General features: G+C 34.6%; 1 protein-coding gene across 1 annotated transcript in view; it reads right to left on the bottom strand.

Moving 5' to 3' along the window:
- Window positions 1-2,316: 2,316 nt before the first annotated feature.
- Window positions 2,317-23,214, bottom strand: part of LOC129277776 (voltage-dependent P/Q-type calcium channel subunit alpha-1A-like) — a 133,464-nt gene continuing 112,566 nt past the window's right edge. Inside the window, exons 35-44 of the mRNA XM_064110549.1 lie at window positions 19,440-19,608; window positions 17,793-17,920; window positions 16,886-16,982; window positions 16,191-16,296; window positions 15,721-15,825; window positions 15,248-15,357; window positions 14,286-14,300; window positions 11,754-11,849; window positions 9,045-9,185; window positions 2,317-2,701 (exon numbers count right to left, since the gene is read on the bottom strand). Of these exons, the coding sequence (XP_063966619.1) occupies window positions 2,414-2,701; window positions 9,045-9,185; window positions 11,754-11,849; window positions 14,286-14,300; window positions 15,248-15,357; window positions 15,721-15,825; window positions 16,191-16,296; window positions 16,886-16,982; window positions 17,793-17,920; window positions 19,440-19,608 (1,255 nt within the window). The 3' untranslated portion in view covers window positions 2,317-2,413. The remainder of the gene's footprint in view (window positions 2,702-9,044; window positions 9,186-11,753; window positions 11,850-14,285; window positions 14,301-15,247; window positions 15,358-15,720; window positions 15,826-16,190; window positions 16,297-16,885; window positions 16,983-17,792; window positions 17,921-19,439; window positions 19,609-23,214) is intronic.

Genomic DNA, 23,214 nt, shown 5'->3' with positions numbered 1-23,214 from the left:
CTTCAAATTGTGGAATTGTGTGATTCCTGTATAAAGCCTATATATAGGACTGTCTGCACCAGCCTGAGTTTTCAAATAATCGCGCTATTTCTGATCTGGCAAATAAACCCGATCTGAGCGATCTCGAGATTATTTGTAATGGAGACGCAATTATCGCGATAGTTCACTGGATTAATCTCGAGCTTGCAATCCTATGTCAACTAAGGATTTTTTGCAAAATAGCCCGTTATTATCGAATCATCCCGCTAATTCGCATGCGCAGACACACTCGAGATTCGACTCTGGATTATTTATTCACAGCGTCGGACCATAATGCATTGATGCCTCACTCGAGCACGAATTGCTCTTCTTGCGCTGGTGGAGATGGGGTTTCTTGAATCTCGAGATTAATCGCAAAGAGGGCTGATCGGGCTAAAATCTCAATATTGAGCAAACTCGGGCTGGTGCAGCACCGCCTTATGAGTCACAGAATTCAGCAGTAAGTTAACCCGTTTCACAGACACAATATAACCCTTATTGACTCCTAATTTCAATATTCTTTAAAAAAAATTGGTAATGAGATCCAGAATATTTAATTTCCAAATTGTTTAACATCAAGTAAATGTATAGTTAAAATAGCATTTAGGATAGTCAATAAACATGAAACAATCCTGAATCGCATCCTACAGTATATGCATTTCTGATTTTCTTGTATGATAATATATGGTATATGATAACTCACATTATATGCATAGCAACAATCAACTTCTGTATAAAACATAAATCTTTCATAGGAACACCCATAAAATACATTTGAATATATACAACCCACATACTGAAAGTTTCAATCATTTTTAAACACAAACCGGTAAGTGATATTACCAAGCTTCCACAATTTACAACTTACAAAAGAACAACTGTTATTAAATAAAACAATATACAACAAATTTGTAATTATATGTCACATATATGAAGACCAAAATATTACAAACATGAATGATAATATATAAACCAAATATGGCAAAAAGTCTCAAACAATTGCAAATTCTTAAACAACCTAAGAATATATTGCCTCAAGTTTCCACATAAAACAGATTTATACTTTAATCAGATGCATTGGCGGCGGAGCAGAGGATTATCTTTTGTGTTTGGGGGGGACGCCTATTGTTGCGTCCCCCCCAAACACAAAAGATAATCCTCTGCTCCGCCGCTAATGATCAGATGTATATAATAAAACATATAATGGAAGTTATGAAATGGAGGTGGAGTTAAGAAATATGAATTGGAAATCAATTACAATAAATATATGTTTTTATCTGTATGGAGAAGACAATTATCCGAAGGCAACTGCATGTATCATTGTCCAGTATAAGATTAATCGAAGATAGACATAATCTAGAACTACATTGTAGGTTTAGGGTGAATGACTACAGCTTTATTGAACCTTTGACTGATAAAGAAGGAGTGGGAGAAAGAAAGCAGGAGAGAGAGAGGGAGAGAGGGAGAGAGAGTGAGAGAAAAAAGATGGAGAGCAAGGGAAAGGAGACAGAGGGAGAGAGAGAGGGGTAATAGAAAAGGGATGACAAAACAAGTGGATAGGGAGAATAGAAAAGGAAGAGTGGAACGTAGATAGATGATGAAAATTACAGGCAGTGGGGGATGGGGGGAGTAGTATAAAGGAAGGATAAAGGTAGTTGTTTGGAAGATAGACAAATAGATGTAAAAGAGAATGAGAAAAAGAAGGGATGGGGTTAGGAACAGACATAGAAAGGGGAGAACGCGAATGGAGACAAAATATGACTGGTCATATAAGCATGAAACTATTAGGAATAGAAGATTATGAATAAAGTACTGCAAGGAGACGGCAATCAAATTATTGACAGGACAGAGAAAATAGATTTACTTGAAGCAAGAGTAATATCAATAAAGGGAGAAAAGCTGGAGAGAGAATTCCATTTCCACCTTGCCCTGCTACAGACACCATAGAGCATTCATCGATTGCCTTTGGAAACGGGAAGGACTGCAATACTCATGCTTTGATATTAAAGCCAAAACCGAAGAAAAGAAAGAAAAAAAAAATGCTGGGTTGCTTCTGGACTGCACTGCATGAATCTGTGAAGAATGAAGAATATACTGCTGTTCCAGGCTGAAAAAGAAATAGGAAAGCAATGCTGTCTACAAAAAAGCTAGAGGGCAAAAAGAAGTAAAGATACCAAATGGCCCTTGAATAAATGATGAGGATTAATCAAACAATGAACACACAAATTGAAACTGTCAACGTAGAGAGATTATGTAAATAAAAATTATATTAGGTTCTTCGTGTAGCATTCACTGGTAATGCTGCTATCAAAAGGTGTATTTGGAATGGGCATCATTCATGCAGTTCTAACTATAATCTAAAAATCCACCCTGTGCAAAGAAGAACGAATGAAATCTATAGTTTGCCTGGGAATAGATTGTTGATGATGCGACGTAATAACACTGGGGAGGGTTTCGGCGAGGGATTCTCTGAAGGATTTGGGGAGGGGTCAATGGACGGAGATAGGGAAGGTCTAGGGCTGGATGAATGTTTCCTGGGTGGACAGGGTGAGGGCGGTCTTGCACCAAGGATATTAGAATAACGTCTTCGTTGAAGCTGGTAAAATTCACGATTCCTCTCCGAGCGTGGACCAAAGACCCCTCCAAAGGCAAGGTGACTCCTGTTGGTTATTGGGCTTAGCGTCTAAAGAGAAAGACCGAAACAGAGTTGGGTTACAGTTAGGATCATGCAAGAAGTTCTGAAGGTACCATGAATCAACACACACAAGAACCTGGTCACCAACCAATCACCAATTCTCATTAAAAGGTGGTTAGTAGTTTTAGTGCTTTCTAATACAGAATACGGGGCTATCCAAGGCTTTTCTATTTTGCAGATTAGGCTGAAGCATTTATGGGCTTGGTCCAAACTTCCTTCAAGGAGATGCTGGGCTTTCTGGTTTTAGACCCACTGCCGTTGAATACCGATTCCGTATGTTTGCATAGTAAGCCTTCTTTCTATCTTTAGAGGTTGAAAGCAGTCCTTCAAATATATTGCTGGAAGTAGGCGACATGGGCTATGGAGGGAGCAGAAAGGCATGCAAAAGGAAATAAAAAGAACAAAACCGTGTAGCCCAAGCATGAGGATGTACACATAGCAGATGGATTGTTGAATAAGGCTATAATGATGAACTCTCTCATGGAAGCATTAAAAATGATTTCATGGAAGCATAAAAATGATTTCAGTGATCTAAGACTATGACAAGCAGAAGAAAAGCAGCCAACTTTGATTACTTAGTTATAATTTATAGCCAAATTTGACAAACATATAAACATTTTGCTAGGTTTACAAGCATTAAATACTTGGAAGCCTTGCAGATTACTTAAAATACTTTCAAACAAAAATGATACATTGCAGATTTCCAAGTAGCAAAATATGATTTACAAGTTAAATATGCAAGATGAACCATGAATACTTAGTGATGACTGTAACTTGTCTCAAATGACTACTTTGTGTTCTCCTTCATGATTAAAGTGGATCTACATGTATACTCAACAAAAAAGTAAGTCCCCCTTTAAACAACTGCTGTAACTCATGAACAAAATAATTTTGAGGTTTCTAATTTTGCAGTTAGCTTTTTATGCTCATTGACCAACTCCTGTCAAAAAATCAGCTTGATAGATTGAGTCTTGCATGAGTAATCAAAGATTAAAGTCAAAATGACCTTTTTTTTAAAGTCACAAGTGTCATTTTTGGTACTGTGCAAGTACAGAAATGGGTGATATTTGTTTCAGGTGACTTTTATGGTGCTTATTACTATCCATCAAATAACCACTCCACACAAAATATTGATACCGTATGTGCACAGTTGAGTGAGCACAATATTTTGGTGATGTATCCTCATTGGGGGTTTATGGTAGCGTCCTCAATAACTTAAAAAACACATTAAAATTGAAAAATGTCAGTGGTGACCCATATCCATTTCTCACCCCCCTCCCCATTTTCAAATTCTCGATCCACCACTGATTTGTTTATAAATTCAACTGATCCTTTGAAATTGCTAGTAAAGAATGCACTTACGCAATGTGAACAGTAATTATTCTCAACTTTTCGAGTGTGCTTGCTCAACCAACGAAATGTAAAAATTTGGAGATAGTGTGTTGTGATAAAATGATGAATGATCAAAACAACAGCAATTAAGTTGCAGTTGAAACAGAATTTGCCCCCAATTTTTGTTTTACAACCACTCAAAATGAGTCCGATGACTTTGAAAATGATATTTTTCCATTTTGATGTATGTTCACCCATCCATAAACAAATAAATCAATTTCATTTTTGCTCAGAATTCCGTCCATAGGGTGATAAACAACACTGCCAAATGATATTGCTAGAAACATTTTTGAAAAAAAAAAAGTTTCCACCTTATTGAATAAGGGGTTACTTACATGTACTCTCAAAGACATCCAACCATACGGTACACAATGTCTATGAGGAAATAAAAAATGCAAACAAAAGTGAAACAAGGGTTTCTTTCATGGACAATTTTGGTTACTTTGGCCTAGAGTTTTTTTCATGAAACTTCGCATATGGCTTCAGAGTGACTTTATCGAAATGGCACACACAGGAAAATAATCATTCCATACGGCATAGAGTGGTGCCGAGGCCTTCAAATTTCTTCTCCTTTGCATAATTTTCAAATATTATGTGCTCACTCAAGCATTAGACATCAGCATTTTCATAAAAATCAAATCAAATGAACTATTCAAGAAGGTTTGTGATAGACATCAATAGTAAGCAATTGCATTTCCCCCCCAAAAAAAATGTAAAAAGAGCTTTTCACATTCCACATGCTCATTGAAGTGTAAATGTTTAATTAAATGCCTTAGCATCACTGTGGAAGGTTTATTGTTCATAAACATAACAAGAGAAAAATTGATGAGATAATTTCAGAGCTCAAAATGTAACAAAACTTGCCTAGAAAATTTGATAAATTTCATCTTTTGTTTTTGTTCAATGTTCATTGAACCATGAAATGATGAATATTATTGAATAATAATAATACGACGTTGCTTGTATAGTGCATATTAATAGGAAAATAGACAAAGAAGAGAGAGGATTAAAGCTACTATGTAGATTGAAGATAATCTTACCCTTAAATAAAGGTCATATTATTTGATAATTTTCACCGAAAGAAATGCGTAAACAAATGCAATTCTTACATATTCTTAGTTGTGCTTATTCGAACATAACAATTAGCGAAAAAGTTGTACCATCTTTTAGAAAGTACCTTTCATAAGCCTTCTGAACATTGTTCATGATGAAAAAGTGGATTTTGTTTTCGATAAAGTGGAATCAAAGTTATGATATTACCCTTGTGACTTTTAAAAAGTGATCATTATGCCTTCTACCCGGGCTCACTGAAGCATGACATAACATATGTCCATAATATTCTTAAAAGGTAGTTTATAGAGTCACCCACATTGCCCATGTAAAAAGATTTTTTAAACTCCTGGTGCAGAAATTATGGATGGTTTTTTAAGGGGCACTTACTTTTTTGTTGGGTATATATTCTATAATTCATAAGGCTATTGAATAGAGTTAGGGTCAATTATATAAATTGATTGATTTACTCTTAAGAGTACATGTACCACATTCCTATAAAATTGTTATTGCAGCCAATGAAAACATGAAAAAAATATGATATACAAAACAAAGATGCATTTTATGCATGAAAATAATACAATGCATTATTATTAACCATTATAGTGTTTATACATATTACAACTACATATGACCATAAGCTACAAAGATGTCTGAAATGATCTGCTAGATATAATACTGCAACAGATCATTCTGATGAATATTGCACTGATCAGATAAAACACAAAAAAATTATGCACATGTGATGTTAGTAACCATTGTCCTTAATGGGTTATAACTGCAATTACATGTTTATCTACACATGAAAAGTACCCGTTCAATGATACAAAAAGGGGGTATCCATCTATTTTATTGATTATATTCATCCGTACCAATAAGTCTTAGCTTGTACAATTTGAAGGAATATTTCATGAAGACAGAATTTGAAAGAAATTAGCCTGTCTTTCTATGGAAGACCAAATGAAACACCCTGGAAGCAGTGCAGCAAAATATGGTGCTATGTGTATGATAAGTGCTTTAGTAGTCCTGAGTGCTGTCATATGCAATAAGGCAGTTTCACTATAGTTCAGTGCATGTGTCTATGTTATCTTCCAATGAAAAGTGTCAAGTGCTTAGATACGGTGTACCAGCCATGCAATGAAGCTAATGGGTCAACTCTCCTAGGACACAGAGGTAAGGTAACACTTTGGCATTTGGTGCTAATTATATACAGTGTTATATATCGGCCTATTGGACAGACAGGGATTAATCCAAGATGAATTAGATTCGCTCCGCCACCTCTTCATCGACCTCAGATATATCTGATATATCTCCTTCCAAGGCACGGTTCTAGAAAGAGTGTAAGGTGCAGATAGGATATATGACATTAAGTGTTAATATGAAGGTGATTGCATGTATATTCAAGACCTGCCCAGGCAATGGTGGGTAAGGTGTAGTCAAAGTGTTAAGATACACCAATGTCCAGTAAACATGTTGTTATAAAACTAGTCCATGGTACATAAATGGGACTTGATAAAAAGGATGAAAAGTATGAACATATATAAGAAGCAGTGACAGTGCTATTCAGGCTCTCCAGATGTTTTAGCAGATTCCCTATATCATTACATGTGGTTTTGTTTCTCTTGAAACTTACATATTATATACATAAAAACACGAAACCATCTTTCATTTTTATTTTCTTTTTATTATTGCACACCATATATTATTGAATGCAATGGGATCTTGTAGCATTAAATAGCAAGATAATGATCATGCATGAATATACAAATGTCTCAGGTTGTTAAATACCCATCACCAAATGTCAGACAACCAGACCAAAAAATGAATAGAACCCAGCACAAAAAAGCAAAATCGTGTAGGCTTTTGTATTAAGACAGCTCGCATGCAGAACCCCCAAAAGGCCATCTATAGTCAGATCTCTACACTCTAAAAAATATTGGGTACAAGTGCCCCATGAGGGTAGTTATGTGTCCAACCAACATTGAGCATTTCTTATGGGCATTTTTATTTATCCAGTGTGATGACAATTTTGCGCATTTTAAAGTAATTGCTGCTCATTCTTTACCCTTACTGGACAATATGCTTCCCGCATTGGGTAAAATACTGTACTGCCCAAAATTGGTTGGACACATAATTACCCTCGTGGTGGTAAAAATTTTACCCAATATTTTTTTAACAGTGTATCATCCCATTCACTCCTGAAATCAGTCAAAGATGTTGTTTCATTTCACATTATTGGTTTAATTTCAGTAATGGCATATTTCTAGAGATATTATATAGCTTGATTAAGTAATCACAAGGCTTTATTCTAACATTTAATATCTAATTGAAAAATATAATGTTGTTTTAAAAAGTTATGATTTGATAGCAAAATGCATAATCATAACACAAAGGCTTACAATACTAAAATAATAACTTGGATTACAAATATAAAAGAATGATTCTGATTGGTTCCAGGGTTCTGTTTTGAACAAAATATGCATGCAACCATGATCTTGATTGGTTATTGGGTGCAAGTGACTGATTTCAAACATTTGTATTATGTATCATACCTGATATATTTTCAGTCAGTCACGATTTTCATACAAGGAATACCACCAAATGAAAGGAAATATTGTATAAAACTTTGTGCTATTCACCTTGAACTTTATCTATTTTCTACTAGTAACATACCTTAAGCCACATCAGAGAGCATCAAAGCATTGCATTTTTTTCTTCAAAATAATCATATACACCTTGTAATAATATATGAAATATATAAAGTTAATAATATCACTATTTCCCACAATGCACTTTACCCCCTATTGATTTTTTTGTTAAATTCACATTTTGATATATATCGAAGCGAATAATGTAATATTGCACTATTTTTTGAAGATTGATATGATGTACTGATTGCACAAAGTCACTTGAATTGTCCACCTTTGGTTGAAATGGCAGTTTCGGGCAGGTTACAAAGGGCATCCATTGGTATGATTAATATGATTAATATTTACATAATATCCATATTATATTGGTTAACATTACTGACACCATTGATTAATACATGTACTCCAAGCATAGCAAAAGTTTAATGAGTAATGTGTGCTTCTTAAAAAAGGAACACTGTTTTTGTTCTAGGCATCATAACATAATTATTTACAAACAAACTTTCTCGACTGGTTTAAATTGTTTGGTAAAATGGCTGGCATTGGTTTTCTCCTCTGCCTCTGAAAATGAGCTTTTCATGTATTACGATTATTAACTTTACTTTACGTTCCAATGTGCTAACAAAATTGAATTGTATGTATGTTTAGGGTTTTTTTTTGGATAAGAAAATCATGCTCCTTGATTAAGAAGCACACTGTTGAATTGAAAAAAGGAATTAAAAAAAAATCATTAAGATGAACCCTTCCACCAAGTGATGTGTTATGGGAATAACTTGACAACATTAAATGTGATGGTGGATCCTAATGCTGATTGCTGCTTCTTGCAAATACAAAAAAAAATAGACTTGGTTCTCAAATTGTTTATGTTATCAACATATGTTTTTCCTGTATTGTATTATACAATACATTCTAGGGGCCCATTCCATAAAGACTGATAATTATAGCAATCATCATGGAAAACTTGATTTGACCGGCCCCTGAGCCCTGTTACCATGGTATTTACTATTCCAGTAAGTCCTTTATGAATTTACATAGAATAACAATAATATTTGGAAATATTTGACAAGCAGATTTTTATGAATAAAAAATTGGATAAATTATTTTTATTTTTTAAATAAATAATTAGAAAATATATATTTTTGTAAAATTTGTCAACATAAGCAACTATCCCATCTACCATCACAAGTTTGTTGAAAAGTGTTCCCCTTCTGCCAACATGGAGGGCAGTCTCACACATATACCTCGTGGAACGTGGGCATGGGCTCAGACTCATCGTCTGCATCTTCGGACGCTCCGACCGCCAAGCGAGATTTACGCAACCGCTCGGCTTCTTTGCGAGCTTCAAATTTCCTGATGTACTCTCGCCTCATCTCGTCCCGTTGCTGCTCAAAATAAGGTGTGAAATCAGAAACATACATTTATGAGAACTAGACAATGGATTTAGATACTTAAGAACTCTTTGATTATAACCACAAATACAAACATACAGAAAACAAGAGGTAAAACATCTGTCAAATTTAGTCTGGATGTGTAAGAAAAAGAAATAAATGTAAGGCAATTATACAATGTATGCATGAAAGAGAGACAATATTCATTGATCAAGACATACAATAAAACCAAGACTGAAAGAGAGAGAGAGAGAAAAGAGCAAGTTCAAAACAGATATCATGAACTATATTTAACAAGAAAAATTTTCAACAGAACAAAATATTGAAAGGATAGTAGATAATAAAGAAACGGCATGATGGAACATAACCTGCGTCTCTGAATTTTCCTGTGGAGAAAATGAAGTTTTATTTTAAAGAAAATACTAAATCAAGTTAGTATCAAAGGGCAAAGACAAGAACATTCATAGGCTGAACAGCAAATGAATAACAGATTGGATAGAAAACATATTAAGCAAGTTTAAGGGTACAGGATCAACGTCAAATCAATATAAATTTGTGATGATGAATTTTGATGAGTGAAAGTGCACATGTATGACTGTTACCTTGCACCCAAGCCCCTGCATATATATATACCACAAGCACCATAAATAAATGAAAATACACAACCTTTGAAAGTATTAAATCTACATATTAAGCAAAGAAGACATGTTAGGAGTCGATTAAGTTGCACCAATTCAGAAACTTATAACTGATATTAAAAGCTTGATGAAACATGGTTCTAGCCTTGACTTGTGGGCTTTAATGGAACTTTTTGTTCGTATATGCTCACAGCAAGTTTACAAACATTGAGATTTACCGTTTGTTTGAGCAGAAGAGACTTTTTGTTTTTGGAGAGGATTAGTTTCTGCCTGCTTGCACTGTTCATCACTGTCGACGCATAAGGTATGGTAAATGACTGTAACCTTTCATTTACCACATCTGATTATACACACCTTTTGTTTGAATTATTCTAATAACAATTCATAAACAGCAGGAATGTCTTGTGCAGACTCATTACGTTTGTTGAAACTCTAAAGCGAAGCATTGTGTTTTATACCCGATGGCTGATTATCCCATGTGGCATCTCACTTTGATGACATGTTAGCTCCATATGTGAAGTGTTCCACTGATACGTATACCTTGCATCCCACACCAGCAAGCAGGAAGTTGTTCACAGAAGGCAGGTAGAGAACCCTTCACCATGTACATGCTCTGAATTACATGAGCACCATTACCGCATAAGGTTTTTTCAGCATCTGACCTTATATTTGTACATACCACTATTATGCTCTTATATACAGAATACACAAATTCATTTGTTTCTTGACTGTCTAAAGCATAGCACATATATTGAGTACATAATTCTCCATTTCAGTATGGAATGTTATATAACCTTAAAATCCCACGAACAGTAGACAAATAGCATATAGGCATGAGTGCGATGGTGCGAGATTTTGCATAAGGAAAAAACAAAGATGCTCTATTCAATGAGGCGTAGCTGAGTTGAATAGCATATCTCTTTCTTTCACTGAATTTGAAATGTCGCACTATTGCATGAATAAGAATATTCACTATTCGTATTGTGCAACGCCTCAGAAGTTGGCGATAATACAAACAATAATAATTTTTTTCCTATGTTAATCTATGAAAATAAGAAAGAATTATTGAAAGCCAAAAGCAAAATCCCTAAAACGCACCTCTGATCAGCATTAGCAATGTGCATAGCCCAAAGCATATTGCACCTGCATTTTATAAGTGTAATACAATGAATCATAATTTTTGTAGTGATGTCATTTGTTCTTGACCGTGCAATAGTGCATTATGGACGGTCATGTGCAACACTACAAATGTTTGACATTCAGCATCCCATTCGCTTGCGTACAAGTTCTGTAGGCATTGTACAATGAGTACAAAAAACATTTCATGTTCCACCACCACAAAGTTTGATGGATATATTAATATCCACTGCATTTTTATGCTTTTCATGATTTTCATATTTACCAAAGGTCCAGAGTGTCAAACACGAAAGACCATACACACACAAAGAGCTCCACATTTCCATACCCATATTGCATAAGCACCCATCACCAATCACAATACACTAACAAACACATACAGTAAGACGAGAATGTACAATGAGACATGACACAAGACATTACAGAAAAACACATTACCAAACGACCAGACATACCAACATATACAAGACAGCTCATGGTTATTGAGTGTGTTATGAGTATACTGATTGTGAATAGATGTTATGGATGGTGTTTTAATTTTCTATGTAACCGATGTACTCTCACATAAGATATTACACATAAGTTTTTGTCCAAAGGTGAAATTTTTGACATAGGAAAAGCATAAACGATATCTTTCTTGGTCTAATCACCATTAAAGAACATATCAATGTTTCAAATGTGCCTGAAACAGTCCCATTTCCAACTCTCAATCACTCTCCCATCATCTGGCCAAGAATATTATTAACTCAAACTGAAAAGCAAACAAAAATAAAAGATAGTGGCCTACTCGACGAAACTCGTCGGAAAAGGTGTTCTGGTAGCGCTCATCGTTGATGTCGAAGTCTGGGTATTTCTTGTAGAGATACTTGAAGTAGACCAATTCCTAATATAGATATGATGAAAGGTATACATGCATAGAATGGGGTTCCACAAATAAAACTCACACAAACAGCAGCCGGTGCTAGCAAACTAAAACACACATCATTTCTATAACAGCATTACGGTGCGGCAGCTCACAAGTCCAGAAAGCCACAAATTGTTGTTTGATTTATGATTGATTGTGAAAAGTGAATAAACCTGGATGATACAGGAATAACCAAAGTAATGGGCGTCGGACTTAGAATAGATAGAGTACTAGCTTGTATTTACTAGAAGTATGTACTAAAAGTATTTTGTAATGGGTGCCAATAGTGAGTTTCCATTTCGTGAATATCGATGAAATACAATAAGGAGAACAAAATATGAGGAATATAGATTCAGACCTCACTCGCTCAATGGAGACAACGCAAGATGATTATCATATGTGTAGTACAGAGTAACGATAATGAAGGATAAATGTGGATGAAATTCAATACATGAATATACATAGTGAACTAGGGGTAAGGTGGGTTGAATTCTAACATAAAATCATTGATGAGAAAGAATATATTTAAACGGAATAAAATGTACATTCCCTTGGTATTTTGATACAATGTACATTATCATTTCCCAAAGCAATTTCTTTTCCACCGGGTATATATAAGTAAATTAATTAAGTGTTTGCATAACAATAAAGATAACATGGGGGTTTATGATCTTATATGGTTCTTTATCAATTGAACAAAACAAATTTGTTGGATATTTCAGAAACCATTAGATCCTACTAGGGTTAGTTGGTGGTAATGCTCTATTTTTTTGTAAATGTGTACAACTTGTGACTCTGCTACAACGAGCTGGAGATATAAAAGCACAGCAACATTTCACACCATGCTTAAACTTTGCTCCTATTGCTAAGAAAAGCTTCTAAAATCATAAAATCAAATCATGATCTAATGTAAAAAAAGGAAAATAAGAATTAATAACACTACATTGGATAGAAGAGTAAAAATATACTGGATATAAGATTCACACTTATGTATAAGAGCAAAAGAGTTGTGATTATTTAGAATCTGAATTGTTTGTGGTGCTAGTCTCTCCAATAAATGCAGAGTTAGGTACTGACAAAAATAAAAGAAACTTTGAAGTGAAAAGCAGATAGAAAATCTGTCTCAATAAGTTAATAGATCTAGAACAAGTATGATTTCTTTTATTGCTGTAAACTCTTCGAAGAAGATATTTTTTTAATTACAATTTATACCAGACAAGTTAAATCAATGGGTACCAATTAAATACTAAATTATCTGTCAAATCAGTGTATTACATTCTTAAATGTAGGTATGCAAAGGTATGATATTATTTTTGCTGATTATTTGGATAGAGGGGGGGGGGGGAGTGGTAAGATTAGCCACATAATTATCTGACAGAAGAAACATCTTGCTCTCATTCTTCTTCTTGTTCATGTTGGTGTTGTTCTTCTTCCTCTAATTCATGTTGTTGTTCATCTTCTTTCGTACTACTTTGGTTTATTTTAACCATTTTGATTATTTCATTTCATAGCCACTACTATTATTGTAATTGTTATTTTTCTGATCATCATCTTTAATTTTACCATAATTATTACTATATGTATTATAATTCACTTACAGGAAACAAAATTTGCTTTGAAAATTTATTTTTTGCTAGATTATCTTAGAATGACAGTGGTTAGAAAGAAATACTGCAAAATCTATGAAAATTCTAATTGCAATGAAAGCACAACCAATGGTTAATATTAGAAAATATAAACGACTGCCAAAAGAAATAAACACATCGGAAATATGAAGGGATTTATAACCATGCATGAAGATAGGCTTCCGATCTAGCAAAACAAAATAGCGTGTTTGATTTTTTTATCCATTTTCCATGCATGTTCTTGTTCATTTTGTAAAAAATATATTTTTCAGGTTCTGCCAAAAAGGGGGCATTTTAGTCAACGATGATATGATTTTGAAACAAATTCCTTCTTCAGAATTCCTGAAAACAAAAACCCTCTGTACTTTTGATCAAAATTGTTATCAAAGCAGCAAAGACAGTTATTTTGTGAGCGGACCGAACACTTTGTGAATGTCCTGGTAATCTCCTACAAAATGAAATATGATGGAACAGGAATAGACATTCCACCATTTTAATATAAATCTGGGGGAATTCTTATTGTTTTACCAAGCTCAGATAAAATATGGCAAAAAGGGAGAAAAGGTTAAAACCTGTTATTGCTAAATGCTAGTAGTATATGACACACCACACAGATAACTGTTACAGGCAGTCTCTGGCTGCCCTCAAAAGGATTGATAGTTTAAGTAAAAAAATGAAACATTAAAAAGACACTAGTGGAGTAAGCCAGGCAACAAAGTGAGAAACTTGTTAGGGAAAGCTTTTGAGAAAAAACTGGGTAGATTGCTCCAAAGGCAGAAAAAGACATTACTATAACTTCACGCATCTGTGTTACCCCAGAGGTGAAAAAATAGGTCCAAGGGGGAGACAAGCAAATATGGAAGAGAAAAATAAAAATAAATAAAATGAAATTAAAACCTTTTAAAAGGCAGAATGAATCCTGACTTTAATTACTGAAAAATAACATTTAAAAGAAAATGAATATGCTGGGATATATCGTTTGGATGTAAAATGACCAGAGATTCGTATAAGAGTTAACCATGTGGAATGCCATTGTATATTTTCATGCCCAATTGAAGCCAATTCTCTTGTAGGCATTGACAGTACATGTAACTTATAATTATATATATATACATATAATTATATATATAATATAATTATATATATATGTAAAGCATTTTGTAAAGCATTTTGATAAATATGGGAACAAGGGATGCATGGAAATGGATGAAAAGATTGTTTGTAAACAGTGACATAGTAAAAATTATAACTGGCAGTAAAGATGAGAGGTTGCCTCCTACAGACATGCATGCTAATGATGATGTGAAAGGGGGCCATTCTTGTATGACAGGGGTACTGATGGGACGGTTTTGTGGTGAAAGAGGGTAGAGGACGGGGGAACCCATCATCAGCTTGTTTAGATGGGGCGACAGACACCTCATGAAAGATTGGATCAGATACAGGAGGGGAATGTGAATGAATGAATAAAGCAAATAAGGTAAACGTGCACGACAAGGGACATGATCAGGCAATGGTCTAGCACTATAAAACCATTTTGTGGAATCGTCGACATGGGTAGGACGAATGATGAAGGAGACAATTACTATATACGATTTCAATGCAGTGAGTTCCCCAGGGCGACCTCATATCTCCACTCCTGTTCCTCCATCCGTGGGAATGCATGGTAAAGGAAGCAAGTCATGTCATGGAATGATGTTTAAACAGGTTTTATGACAGTGAGGAAGGTATGATGAGTAGGAGGTGAGGACTTACCGTTCTTGCATGTCCATCTCTTTGTATCTTGGCCTTGTACTCTCTCCAAGTCTCATAGATCAGTAATGCTGCATAGATCTTCCCCACTGTTAGCTTCTCCCCAATCAATTCTACGTGCAGAAAATGCAATGAAGAGTTTGAAACAACAGGGTAAACAAATAATAATGAAGAATACACTAAGGACCAAGAATTCCCAAAAAGAAAATCACAAAGAATCATTTACCTTTTTCACCAATATTTGAATGACTGGCAATATTTTTTTCACAGAAACATATCATGAACAGGGTCTGTTTTCATGGATGGTACAAGGAGCACAGCATTTTATCATTTTTCTTATTTCTATAGATTTATAGAGTGATCACTCAGCTCTTGTTTCATCTATGAATGAAACAAGATGACTTCCACCAATTTTCTCAACCAAACCATTTCTCTTTTTGTTAATTCAACATCCTACATGTATCTGAAGAACTTACCGCTGTCTGGAGGTACAAGAAAGTCCAGTTTCTCAGCCGAGAGGTGAGGCCAGAAACACTTGACTGCCTCCCTCAACTCAGCGTCATGACGATCTCGATCAGCCACTGCATTGGAAAAATATTAATAAATATATAAATTACATTAACATCATTACCAAAATATTAATGATAATATACAATACATAAACAATAAACTCTCCCTGCTTAACATTTTTTTTTTCATCCATAAAATTGATTACAATGCTAATACTGTCATGAATGTGTTCTTGTCTCATTAATCCTAAACCGATTGATGAATAAGTTTTTTTTTTTTTTTCTTGAAAGAAATGCATCCACATTACAGAATGGTTATACTCAAAACTTCAATGTAGAAAAATTCAATCAAAGAAGAAAATGTTATATATACCTATTTCGTGAAAAATCACTGGTAGCACTGAAAAATTATATACAAACGTTTTGATCATTCTTACCTTTTCCAATCTTGATATCTAGGGCTGTTCTAATCAGAGCCATTAACGTTGATGTAAATTGTACCATTTTATTCTCATCTACAGGCATATTCATCCGGATTAATCGCTGTAAAAAGGAAGATTAGAATAAACGCTTACAACAGACCTTGCAATGGTATTAGACTACTAGAGTTTGTTTTTTCGTATATTCATTAATAACATTAATTTTGATTTCAATTTGAAGAGTCATTTTCACCTTTGCCTCATAAAATGCTCAAGCCACGATAATTTAAGAGCATCAGAACTTTTAATATGAATCAAGCAAGGGGTAAATAATTTATAGGATGGTCCCACTTATAGGGGTGGAACATAGATGTTTTATGGAATTATTCTGTAGATGATAAGAATGAATGATCACTATTCTTCTCTACACTTGGGAATTAATCATTTGGATAAACATTTATATATTCTTCACAATTCTAATCGCAGTGCATGCTGCTTATCGGCACCTCATAAATATATTATTATTATAATCATTTAGGAAAAAGTTCTTGAAACGAAGGTGGAAATGTAAGCATGGAATGATCATCAACATTGGTGGCACAAGTCTTGTGAAACGCTCAAATAATGTCAGAATTGCCTCAAATAGACGAATTATGAGAAGTGAACATACAATAGATATTTCCTGAAACCCTTTTATATCAAAATCTACTTACCTTATAAGCAATTCTATAAGGGCAGTTTCTACCAAAACCCACTGGAGGTTCAATGTTCTTCAACATGTCATACATATCTTTGTACAAGACTTTCCCACTGGGTAAAAAGAAAGAAGGAAAATAACATTTAACTATGGATTGGTATTCACCCAACACTATGGCTTGTACTAAGTCTAATTCAACTTAGGCCTTGGTCTAACTCTGTGTTAACATTATGCGAAGCCCGACATTTCAAAATTGCAGTTACATGTACATTGTATGTTTTCTAGTTTTACTTGGCTCTTTCCTCATGTTTTTTTTTATTGATGACAAGAAGTACTTCAGTCCTTATTCCCAGTCAGTTGTGAATGGTTCGAGTGTCGAATGAGCTGACAAATTGAACTTGCACTGATATACCTGTCACAATTGGCTATCCATAGTTAAACCACAACTCAAGACCAGATTTTAAATTTAACCTGAGTTCATAATCTGGGCTAATGACTTTAAAACAGATATGCATGTATTAGAACGTGGACTTTAATTTAGCATTTCGTTGTCTTTAAGTGTATCCATATATCACAAGTTTTAGCTTGTGAAAGATTGTTAAGTTGTACACATCTATCTCCGATAATTGTTGATAGTTGAAATGAAATTCTTAAAATATATAATAAAAAAATATGCACTTGGTCAAATTAAATATCATTTAAATACTTGTATATCAACAGTGTGAAGTTAAATTGACTTATGGGGTTTGAACTGCGAACCTTGTTGTTCATAGTCTGGGGACGTATGCACTCGTTCACAGCACCTCTACTTCTACATACTTAGTTACTTTGTCTTTTATTTACTTCTCAGCCGGCACAATCTAACTTCATCAAAGAGTTTCATACCACTACGGCCTTGGAAACAAAGAGGAGCACGATCTTACCTCCCTGTCGGGTCAAAGTTACCCCAGATCCTGACATACTCATCTAAATGATGAGCTCCTAAGATGGATGCATCTCTCGTCAGGTAATCAAAGTTATCCATGATGACAGCAACAAACAAATTCAACATCTATAAGAGAGCAACAAGCAGAATACACTCCATGAAGTCAATTCCAAGAACCATGACGATTGGGATAAGAACTTGAAACATTACCCCAGAAACACTTAATGTCTTGAAAATTGAACCATTATGATCCCAACCTGAAATGTGACATTGAGCTTGAGTCTTATCTATGAGCTGTTTGAAACCAATAATGAAAATACAACACTGTATCTATAAGAGATTAACAAGCAGAATACAATTCCTGAACCATGACGATTGGGATAAGAACTTGAAATATTACCCCAGAAACACGTAATGTCATGAAAATTGAACCATTATGATCCCAACCTGAAATGTGACATTGAACTTGGTTCTTATCTATCAGCTGTTTGAAACCAATAATGAAAATACAACAATGTATCTATAAGAGATTAACAAGCAGAATACAATTCCTGAACCATGACGATTGGGATAAGAACTTGAAATATTACCCCAGAAACACGTAATGTCATGAAAATTGAACCATTATGATCCCAACCTGAAATGTGACATTGAACTTGGTTCTTATCTATCAGCTGTTTGAAACCAATAATGAAAATACAACACTGTATCTATAAGAGATTAACAAGCAGAATACAATTCCTGAACCATGACGATTGGGATAAGAACTTGAAATATTACCCCAGAAACACGTAATGTCATGAAAATTGAACCATTATGATCCCAACCTGAAATGTGACATTGAACTTGGTTCTTATCTATCAGCTGTTTGAAACCAATAATGAAAATACAACACTGTATCTATAAGAGATTAACAAGCAGAATACAATTCCTGAACCATGACGATTGGGATAAGAACTTGAAATATTACCCCAGAAACACTTAATGTCATGAAAATTGAACCATTATGATCCCAACCTGAAATGTGACATTGAACTTGGTTCTTATCTATCAGCTGTTTGAAACCAATAATGAAAATACACCACTGACCCTCTCTTTAGAACAGCTAAATCAGTAGCAATTTGCAAGGGCTATATTCTAAAAGTTGGAGGCCAATCGCCCTATTCCCTAGTATATATATTTGAGGTCAATAATAATAATGATAATGATAATACTGAAACAAAAAAATAGAAATACTTCTACTTATCATAAACCGTCTTTGTATAGCACTTAGTACACTGGAACGTTTCTATGTGCTTTACAGTTATATTATTTTCCCAGTCATCGGAACCTGGCTTGCCAGCACACAATGCAAGTACTTTCCCCACTCACTATTATGGAGCATTCCAACAAGAGTTTTCAATTAAATTGCTCTGGCGTACTACATAGGCATTAGCATAATACTGGGTACCCATTTACCACCTGGGTGGAGAGAGGCAAAGTGTGGATTAATGCCTTGCCAAAAGGACACTAGGCTGTGCTGGGATTTGAACACCCGACCCTCTAATTACAAGCCAAGAGTCAGAACTGCTACACCATGATGCTCTCGCATGATACTTGGCACTGGATGGCGGAGGGTCGATTAAAAGGAGGAGCTGGTACTTACGAGGAAAGAGCAGAGAAAGCTGAAGCTCACAAAGTAGACGTATGAGAAGTTTGAGCCGCAGGTATCGTCCGGTTTGATACCAGTAGGGTTGCTCTTGTCCGGGTCAGCGCAAGGTGCTCCTGGTAAACAGCTCATCATGATGGACTGCCATGCTTCGCCTGTAGCACATCTGAAGAACCAGAACAATCATAGAAAACTTTTAACTACAGGATTCCACAAGTCCGCTGTCTTCACACTGGATCCATACCAAGGGTCCCGTAACACAAAGGTTGGCAATTAATAGTAAGCTTGATTTTCACGATTGATTGTACATTGCAGTCAATGCAATCAATCGTTAAAAAAAATGTGTCTATGATCATTGCTAAGGTTTGTGTTACAGGCCCCAGTTCTTATTAATGAAATGTCTACATGCTTCAGAGCAGTTCTGTAAAATGTAGATATTGTTCCCGCCAATCTGGTTCCTAAATAGCTACCTATCCAGATTGAACTGTTGACTGTAATTCTGTAAATCCATAGATCTTGAACAAGATGCAACCAGATCTCATAAACAACAAATCTACCTGTTTGCTTGGGATTCTCTTAGATTTAATAGACATTATACATGTACCAAGCCATCCCATTCCTATCAAGTTTACCTGTCAAGGTTGAACTGTTGACAGTGATTCTGTAAACCCATAGATTTTGTACAAGACCTACATGTACCCAGTTCTGATAGGAATTCTCAGAGGCAGCGGAACACAAGGCTTGGACAAAGAAAGTGGAGGGGCAAATAGCAAATAGGTGCCCCTCCACTTTCATTGTATGAGCCTGACGTTCCGCCACCTCTGGGCAATATGTTTCATCTAATGACCCCGTGAATCCCCGAATCTCATTGGCATTTGTTTACTGTCCACCCAGTTCCCACAAGCAATCCATTAACTACTCGACTATGAAATACTGTAAAACCATATTGACACCAGACATAGCACATCCAGTTTCTGTAAGATGATCCATGAAAAGATTCTGTAAATTAATTCCTACAAACTTTGTACCAAATCCAACAAGTTTTGAAAGATAAAACAGCCTATCCGATTGGTCAATCACAGATGTATCAAGACTTCAATGGATTAAAGAATTGACTAGGAATTGTTTTTAAACCCAGATTTTGAACAAGGCCAATCAGCCTCCCCCCAGTAATGAGTTATGTGGAGTATTAATTACACAATCTATTGTACAAGGAACTATCTATAAAATTATGAAAAGTTGTTTGGGTTGCAAGATTTTGTCATCTCTCAATTTAACATAATCTTGCACAATCTACCGAACGAATGAATGAATGAGAAGTGACTGAAAATTTTGATGAATTAATCTTGACAACACTGTATATGTATTTCTAGAAATATTCCTTTTTTAAGCGAAAACAAGTAACATGACATTCATAAATAGATATAGTTGTATGAAAAGATGTATCTCAAGTATTAAGCAAAACATATAGGAATCATCAGTCTTTATTATCAATTTGTGGTATGTATAACAAACATCATACATCCACACATGATAATGTTGAATGATTCACACTGCAGTCAACATTGAAATGCTGAATATTAGTAGAAAATTACGGGGTAGGCATTTTGTTCATTCCCTGGTTATAGAATGTTTAGAGCTGGAATCTGTTAATATATCAAGTCTACATAAGCACTGACTGTGATAAATGGGAATGGATGGCACCAAAAAGTAGACAAGGACGTATAACCAAGATACATGCAATTCAGGGCACTCAAGAGATCAGTTTGGAATTTCATGCTTCCAACAAAATGAATGGAAAACAAAGGAATGATATATATGATTGAACAACACTAAAAATACCCACAAAAACTGAAGCAGGAACATTCAGAAAATGTGAGAGACAATATGTTTATGAGTTGGCGAGGCAACTATAGGAGTGGATGCTTTTGATCTAGCCAAGTTGAAAGCAATGGAGACAGAAAGAGGGAGGTAGAGATAGAGAAAGAAAGAGAGAGAGAGAGAGAGAGAGAGAACAAGATCAAAACCTAGAGATGAGTACAAAAAGATAGAGAGAGGGGGGGGGGGGGGAGAGGGGTAGCAATGAGCAGGGAGTGCAGGCAAGAAAGATAGAGAAAATAAATGTTCATGTACATGTATGGAGAAAGCTGATTGTATGATTAAAGGGGAAGTTCACCCTGATAGAAAAATAGTTTTAATATAAAAAAACCCAGAAAAATTAGAGAAAAATATCAGTGAATATTTGATGAAATAAGACAGTTATGATTATTTTCATTTTTACTTTATATGCGAGCAGATCCCCTGTATATCATATAATATCAATTTAAACTTCTCTAATAGAACAAGATGAATACAGTGTACATACATGTATTATGAACATAAATATTTTCCTCATTTGATATGCACCTGGTGATATATCCCCTGTACAATTAAACAATTAAATTTGATTTCAAGTTTTTGAGAAAAAAGCATTGTTTCAAATTTATGTCAAATGATATACGATGGAACTGCTCGTCTATGACGTCATAAAATCTAAACCTAAAAAATCTTATTACAGATTACAAGTCTCCACCAATATTTTGTCATTAATGTTTCTGTTTTATTTAAAACAACTCATTGTCAGGATAAACTTCCCCTTTAATAAAAGAAAGAAAAACACACAGAAAAAGAGATTTTAAGGAAACACAAGTAGTAAATAGAAAGACTGTGTTAGATGTTATAATCGGAAAGATTATGCAATGGATAGGATCTACCACCCTGAAAATACTTGGCTGTCATATCTAGTCAGTCATAAAGAGCTATATATCACTTAATTTTAGGGAACTAGAGTATAATCAAAGTAACATCTCAATATTTAATGGGCATGTATATGTTTAACTCAAAAGAGAAAAACGTAAAATATTGTTTAATTATTAACATAGATGGAAGTTTAACATGAAATTTAAACCCATCCATAAATTTGATACAAAACACCTAATTTCTCTTCAATCATTTGGTATTAGTCTAATTAATAAGATGTGTAGCTCAGAGTTTATGAACATGAACACAAACATTAAAATGAAAAAAAAAAACATTGTGCAGACACAAAATTAATACGAGTTAGTTGCAACGCTTACCATAGTGAAAACAAGAGCACTCAATTAGAAAGCCCCGTTCAAAATTAAAGTTCCAATAATCTATTGAATTTATAACAGCTTTTTTCCCCTTAAATTTAGTTATAAAATGATAAAGACTTTTGTATTAGTGTGATAACACACTGAAAAAAAAATAAAGGAAGACTTGAAATTAATGCAAATGGAATTGAAAAAAAAAGGTTTGAACTTCAAGATTTACACTTAAATCAGAATTCAAAGAAATGCACTTAATCCTGAAATTTAGTATGTTTATGGAAGAGAATTTATAACAGGGATTCAAGCTTATATTAAAAATGTGAGATCAAGAGCCAGTGATTTTTCTTGCTTCAAAATTTGGAAATAGACACAACTCCAAAATTGTAAAGAAGTTGAAGTTTAGACAAAAGCAGAATGCAGAGCAATGCATTCCAGTTTGGGAGTAAAATTCATCAACAAATTTCCCCCCAAAAAGATCATACGACTAATAATGACAGCACGAACACAGCAAGCAATCTTTGCACATTTTACCTGAATAATAACAATAGGGCAAAGAAGAAGACGTGGAAATTGTTGTATTGAGTTATAGAGGAATCGGGGCTAATGCCAATTGTGCCGAAGATCTAATAAAAGCCCAGGAAATGAATGCATGGATGCAAGGG

This window comes from Lytechinus pictus, chromosome 15 (assembly GCF_037042905.1).
Source record: "Lytechinus pictus isolate F3 Inbred chromosome 15, Lp3.0, whole genome shotgun sequence".
NCBI classification, from domain to species: Eukaryota; Metazoa; Echinodermata; class Echinoidea; order Temnopleuroida; family Toxopneustidae; genus Lytechinus; species Lytechinus pictus.
The sequence above is the reverse complement of the archived record's forward strand: the minus strand, read 5'-3'. Positions and strand labels throughout refer to the sequence as shown.